The sequence below is a fragment of the Schistosoma mansoni genome (assembly GCF_000237925.1).
Source record: "Schistosoma mansoni, WGS project CABG00000000 data, chromosome 1 unplaced supercontig 0094, strain Puerto Rico, whole genome shotgun sequence".
Lineage (NCBI taxonomy): Eukaryota > Metazoa > Platyhelminthes > Trematoda > Strigeidida > Schistosomatidae > Schistosoma > Schistosoma mansoni.
In genome coordinates, this window is record NW_017385991.1 from 202,397 (window position 1) to 210,236 (window position 7,840).

A 7,840-nucleotide genomic window follows, 5' to 3' on the forward strand; every position below is an offset into this window, starting at 1 on the left:
GAATCACAATGTGGAGAAATTCAAATACTTCACTCTACCCGAAGTTTGTGCTGATGATGTCGTTCAGATGGACGATGAAAGCTCCACGACCAAACCATCCAGCTCAGGAAACAAACCTACATAAAAAAAAGAGAGTGCTATTTTTGGGAGAAAACATTTTAATTGTGGTAAAGAAATCCAGTCCCCAGTAATACTTTTTGTTATATTTAACGGAAACTCAAAATAACCGATACCAAGGTTACGTGTATTTTTCCTTCATAAAATCAAGAAAAATTAGATTCGTTTCGTTTTGAAGAGGGAACATGATGCGAACATTTAACAACTTCATGTCTATGTATTGAATAACTGTCATTCAGTGTTTTAGTAATGGTAATTTAATTTAAATTATATGAATCCATAGTCATCGCAGAACCCGTCAGGTAAATACATAAACATATGCCTGAACACCGATTACCACGACGCGCTATGCTGACTAGTATTGACAATGGTTGGAAGAGAGTTAGGGGCGGACAAACCAAAACGTGGCATCAGTGCTTAAAGTCACTAACTTCTAGCCTGAGCCATGTTGGCAGATGCAGACTACTTGGTTGAGGTCCGCGTGACTATCGTAACCAATGGTTGGAGACTCTAGGTGACATGGCTCATAATCGATCACAATGGCGTAGGTGTATACACTCTTTATCTTCCCTTAAACCTTGAGATTAAAATTGCTTCATATCTGTCTTCCTTCCTATACTATATCCCTATACACAACCTTTCTTTTATATACTATCACCACTAAATTAACTACTTCTATGAATCCGGTGTTCATCTTGTTGTGCTAACGAGGTGCATATATGTTCCTGGTCCTGCGTTGTAACTGACTGACTGACTGAAATACATAAACCCAACTCGCCATACGACATCGGGTTGGCAATATGGAATAAACAAGATGAATAACAAATAATTCGAGATAACAGTAGTATTAATGATAAGGAGAAAGACTAGAGATTAGGTAACCAGCTAATCTGAACTTACCTGCATGGCTCGCTTCACTTCACGGCTATATTTTAAGTGCTCTTAGATTTCGTCCGACCTATTCTCCTACTCCAGTTGAAGTTACACATCAATGTTTAGATTGACCGGGCATACGTATTATGTGTACCAGTGACCTCATTCGGTAGAGTTTCACTACTTCATTAATTGATTTACCTTTATTTGGTATTCTACCTCTAATATCAGCATTGACCACTCTGTTGCTCCATGGTATTACTAAGAAAACTCATGGACAAATATAGGAGCAGGAATGAGGTTAAAGGGAGATACAATCAAAATAACGAGGTAGATAATGACAGGTTAAAGGTCAATAAAATAACCAATCAAGATCCAGGTCAACAGGACAAGCTGCGAGTCATATGTGGAGAAATTCGAATACTTCACTTATACTTAAAGTTTGTGCTGATGACGTCGTTCATGAGGAAAATTAAATACTCAAAGACCAAACCATCCAGCTCAGAAGAAGAAAACCCACCAAAAAACTGAGCGAACCTTCTGAGTCCGTCCCGAGATTACTTCAGCCACCGGCACATCAAATTTGATGAGATCTCAACAATATTTAAGATCAAGACGATCCTAAAATATTCGATTTGCAAAAGTGAAGCGATTTTTGTTGTTGTGTATAAATAGTGTGTTGAAGGCAATCTTAAAGGGGCTTGATTTTTACTGGACAACTGTTTGGTTAGACTTCATGAGATAATGTTACCCCTGTTTGCACAAATCAACCCACATACAATTTATAAAGCGTTATTTATATTCATTAACATATACACATCGTAATACTTATTACATCAATAACAATTAATGTTGAAGTTGTGATATACTTGTTTCAGCACTGAACTCTATTGTCCATGGAGCAGTTACTTAGCAGGTTTAAAGTTCGAATCCCTGCTCTATCGATCTCAGTTTGGACAACGAAACAGTATCACATTAAGCCTCATGCTTAAAATGTGATTTAAAATCAAGTAATTGGAAGTTGTTATAGATAAACTGATGATACACTGTGTCCGAAGTTGATATTGATACACAAACTTCCTATGCGCGAGCCCCCAACCAGTTACTGAGTGAGAAAGCTAAGAGCAGTAAAAGAAAGGTTAAACCGAATCACATTTATAAGCACTTATTTATATAAATATATACTCCTTCGGAAATAAGTCTTTATTGGTCAATCACCGGCACATTTCGTTAGGAGATTTTTGATTAGCACAATGTGGCCTTTTCATCTAGTGACTATTAATTAGCCCACATTATCACCTTACCATCCTGAGAAATAGTTCCAGTTTCTTGAATTGAATACTAGTGGGCAGCTCATGCTCCTCCGCGAGAGGTAACTGGGGTAAGTAAGTAAGTAAGTAAAGTCTTCAATCTAACTGGAGGCTTTGGAACAATCCGTTTTCAGTACCATGAAAATTAATCTTATTAAATGCACACTAATATGACTTTGATAATATTGAAACCTCACTTTCATCTAATAAACTCAACTTCATTTCAATATACTTCAGGCTGAACAAAAGTAATAATAAGCTTGATCAATACATAGTATGATAAAAGTACATAGGTGGTAACTAACTTATAGTTTCGTTTGTTCTATATGACATAGCTATTCTCTTGTATAGTATGCTTGGTTGAATATGATTATTGTCTACATTTCTGTCAAGTTCAAACGTGCTCTGAATGTTTGCGTATGGACTAGTTATCCTATTGTTCTATTGGAAACTGTTTTTCATATTATGTTATGTCTTGGCTCATAACTTTTAAAATAAACTGAAAATACATGTGATTTTGATTTTACATTTATTTGTTTCAACACTTAAACATTGGTACAAGAAGGCACTAAATACATATGCTTCATACAAACTATTCGACTTGTATGAAGGCTCGGACACTGTCTGGGTGCCCAAACTAAAGCAAGGAGCCACTCTCCGAGCTTTTGACTTACTGGTTTAATCCACAAGACAATGGAGCAACGTTAGGAGATGCAATTCCATGGTATTCGGTGACCAACAATGGGTTCATATGCCATTTGTTCTCTCGGGGTCCTAGAGTACATGTGCACTACTGTCTTGAATTCAGGGTTTTCGAACTCCCATAGGTGGATCCTTCGTACCCACCAACCCATTTTAATCTCCTTTTGTCTTCTCAATTTCGTAAACAACACCGCCACGAGAACGGTGTGGGTAGGACTTCCCTGGTAGTGGATGTATACGCGCGGCCATGTGAGAGCATTTGGAGTAGGAGAGCTGAATCTCTCCACCCTCGGACATATCAGGGCATTTGATTTTACAACTAAATTTTTTACTATAAAGTAATTTGAACCAATGGACTTTTAGAGGATTTTCAACATTCTATCTATTTGATTCATATTGTTGTTGTCTAAACATGTTGACCCGTTGTGTATTGAATCTATGTGAATGGCTTCATCATGATTACGGGTCACTTTTGGATGATTAACATACACATCGTTACACACGTATTTCGTTGGCATTACTACGAGTCAGGTTATTTTTTATGAGGATTAGTTTACATTAACTATTCAATAATTTACTGACGTCATGTTTGTCAAGTTGCAATACGGCCCCTAGTCTAAGTTATTCAACATCGTACGCACTATGTTTTGATAGTTGAATGTAGCCAAATCCTACAGAGATCACCAGACCCTTCAAAATTACATGTGCACCATGTTATTGAGTACCAACTAGCGTGAAACCTATGTCCACAGTTTTTTGCTGACTACCTCCGACTAATTTATATCATAAGATAAATTCCATTGTGGATGATAACGAACTTCACTCTCGTGACCATTAGCCATCAGTGACACTAAATAAATACCTCAATGTATCACAAATAAATAAAAATTGGAAAACATGTGAACCATATAAATCGAACTAAACAATTAAAAATGTTTGTTTGGGAAACCTGAAGATACCTGTTTTAATCCTATATGTACTGTCGTGTTTTTACGTATGAGTTTCGAACTAGGACATAATAGATTAATTGAAGTTAATCCATGTTGATGAAGTTTCACTACTTCATCAATCGATTTGCCATCCTTACCTAGTACCCGTTTCCTAACAACTGCATTACTTACTCGGTGGTCCAAGGATATACGAGCAATGCTTCGAAGACACCTATGATCGAATATTAGTAGCCTACGAATATCCTCAACTCTTATCGACCATGTTTCACAGCCATAAAGTAGGACGGAACGATTGCTGCGCAGTAAACCTGTTTTTTGGTTGCTAAGCGGATATCTCGCCTACGCCATAAATGACGCAAGTTGGTGAAAGCTAGTCGAGCCTTCTGTATCCGTGTTGAGATTTCGTCACACACCAGACCACAAGGACTGATGAGACTCCCAAGATAAGTGAACCGGTCAACACGCTCAATTACTTCACTCCCTATCATTAGTTCAGGTGTCGATGCAACTCAATCTTGAAGTAACATTTTGCACTTCGAGGAGGAGAATGGCATCCCGAACTGATGTACGTACGTACGAAGTTCTACGTTGTGACTAACTGATATATATATATATATATATTCTGGATGTGTTGATTGATTAATTCTTTGTTTTTTGTTGTTGCTATGTAGTATCCCTTTAAGACAACGTCATCTCATAAAGTATTGGAAGAAATAATTAAAGCAAAAAATTGTAAGTTATTTATGTATATATAAGAATCAATAGTTTCTATGCCTTTTGTTTACTATTATACTTGGATTAAAAATAAGAAATTTTAGATGGAACTTTATACTGTATACAATATTCTTAGTGTATTTTAGGTAAAGGAACTAGTCAAGATATTACATTGTATTCTAATTTGTTTTTATTTATGATAAACAACAATATATGGGTATTGCCATAGCAACTAATATATTGACCCTATGTTATTACAGTTAAGTTGAAAAAATTGTCATGACTGTAATTGGCTTTTAATGAAATTATACTCATTCTGTGTTTAAAGATAGTCATATTTACTCAGAATTTGATAATGTTTTTATGCGTAACACATTCATAATTGAAAGATATCAAACTTAATCAAACCAGAAGTCAGGAGTAAAGGAATTTCAGGAAATATTTAGAAGGTATTCAGTATGTTGAGAGATGTTGTAAAGGATGCGTAGCTTAATGTACCTAGTGATGATCTGATGTGGATGCCCGACCGAGGGCATTCAGCTAAGGTGTGTGTGTAGAGTCATGAGTAACATACACTGCTAATTTGTTACAATCTAGGAGAAAACATCTAGTGAACTTTAACTTTTCATTAGTTATTGGTCTGCGTTCTAATTCGATGGACAAAAGTTATGTTTGTTAGTCAGAAATTCATTAGTTAGCAATGAGTAAAGCGAACTACCAAAATTTATATCCTCTAATCACTTGTTTATATAAATGAAGTTTGATCATATTTTATGTCTTTTTTTAATACTTTTCTATAAATAACTTCATTGGTAGAGTCCGATCAATACTGAGGAGAACTTGAGGTATATGATATCGGTCACCATTCAGTTGTATATAGCCATGTTAATTTACTGGAGAGCTTATTCTTAACGGTTGATTGATCACTGTGCTGTAACCAATATAATGTATATCAAGTGTTTTTTAATGTTGATCGAATTCTATTGATCAATTTACAATGTGGCTTAGTGACTGGACATCGTATGCATCATATTGAGATGTAAGTTGTTGGTTAGAGATAGTCGACAGAAAACCTTAGAGCTAGTGACATGGAATTTAATCCTCCAGGGAGTATTGTTCCCCCAATATTACAGGTACACCTCGCTGACGAGTGCCAAATAATACGAAGTCTAAGTCCGAGGTTTCCTGTTGACTACCTCCAGGACAGGGTTAGATGGAGAATGCTGGTGGGTGGCCTATGCTCCTCCACGAGGGGTAACAGGCGTAAGTAAGTAACGTAACCTTCAGTCACCACCTTAAATCTTAATCTCATGACTAATTGTCTTATCTTTTGATATTAAAAAGTGACTCACGTTGTCAATTCAATCTCATGAATAGTTATAACTCGATGACAATTTATCATTGTGTTTCATCCTGTTTATTTGCTGTCACAATTAAAAATGTACATCATCAACATTTGGAAACTTCTCCTACATAAATTTTTCATTTCAGCGTTTAAATTGCTTTCGAAGTGAATAAAATACTGACAAAATCACTTTTGTCTACTACTTAAGATACTTAGTTTAAATCAAAGACAATGGTATATTCCAGTGAAATAAATTTGGAGAGAGAAAAAAGATAGAGACATGAAGAATTCAGATTAGAATTTGATAGAACACAATGAGTGGATGCACCTTCGCCATTGCAAACGATTTCGAGCCATGTCATTCAGGGTCTCTAACCATCGGATCCCAACCAGGTAGTCTACACCTACCAACATGGCTCAGTCCAATTGTCAGTGACTTCATGGATTTGTGCCACGTTTTGGTCTGGCCGCCCCTAGCTTTCTTCCAATCTACTCCTACACCATGGAACATTGCACGTCGGGGAAGTCGGTGGTTGGGCATACGTAACACGTGTCCCAGCCATCTCAACTGATGAAGTCTCACTACTTCATCAATCGATTTGCCATCCTTACCTAGTACCCATTTCTTAACAACTGCATTACTTACTCGGTGGTCCCAGGATATACGAGCAATGCTTCGAAGATAGCTATGGTCGAATACTAACAGCCTACGAATATCCTCTACTCTTATCAGCCACTCCCTATCATCAGTTCAGATGTCGATGCAACCCAATCCTGAAGTAACATTTTGCACTTCGAGGGAGAGAATCGCATCCCGAACATGCCTGCATAGTTGCTTATAGTGGTCAAAAAATATGATCACGTAATTAGGTTAGCACACATGCAAAAAGATAGAACTGAATTCATTTCATTTTACTTGAATCAACCAGAGATTCTAACACTAAACGGTTGAACCGATGTTATATTATCTAGTCTTTCTTAGATTGAAGCTTAATTTCTATCCTTCTCATATCTATTTTATATACACTTTGATAGATTATGAATTTCTACAATCTACTTTAAATCTTGTCAATCAATTATGGAATCCTTTCATCAATTCATTACAATCTAATCATGATTGGAATATGGATTCATTTCAATTTGCAGCAGATATATGGAGATTACATCGAAATGAATAATATACTATACTATCATATTAGAATAATGCAAATAAAAAAAATCATGACCAGTTGAACTATTGTGATTTGTATATTTTCTATAGTATGTCTCATTGTAATAAACATTTTGATATGAACTCGATTTTGTTATATCCTGAAGGGTAACTTTGGGATCTATTTATGGACCAATATTATGCATATATTTTTTATAGTTGAAATCAGGAGTCAATTGAAGCTAGAACACTATCGAAAACCTAGAAGCACTGGACGGCCATTTCGTTCTATTATGGGACTCCTCAGCAGTGCGCATCCACGGTCCCGCACTCGCGGGACTCGAACCCAGGACCTGCCGGTCTCGAGCCAGAGCCCTTAACCGATAGACCTCTGAGCCGGCATCCAACGGTGTTAATGTCTAACTTCAACTGATCCACGAAGTTGACCAACCGTTCACCAATTGTCTTCAGTGAGTTGATATCTCTACAATAGACCTGGTTGAACTCCAAATATATATTTTTTAATCGTATAATCGCTATACAACCAAACTATTCATATTCGTGTTCCCCTTATTATAAGCTTGATTTTGAACTAGTTATATGATTTACCATTCAGGGGCGATTCAAATAGTCTCATGTTGAAACAGAGATTGAAATTAGCCATCAACACATTTTTTGC

The 7,840-nt window shown here is 36.5% G+C and overlaps 1 protein-coding gene across 1 annotated transcript in view; it reads left to right on the plus strand.

Annotated features, from left to right (window-relative positions):
• Positions 1-7,189, plus strand: part of Smp_142110 (hypothetical protein) — a gene marked incomplete at both ends in the record, with an annotated part of 30,554 nt that extends 23,365 nt beyond the window's left edge. Inside the window, one exon of the mRNA XM_018791700.1 lies at positions 7,047-7,189. Coding sequence (XP_018645119.1) covers positions 7,047-7,189 — 143 coding nt within the window. The remainder of the gene's footprint in view (positions 1-7,046) is intronic.
• Between the last annotated feature and the right edge of the window lie 651 nt (positions 7,190-7,840).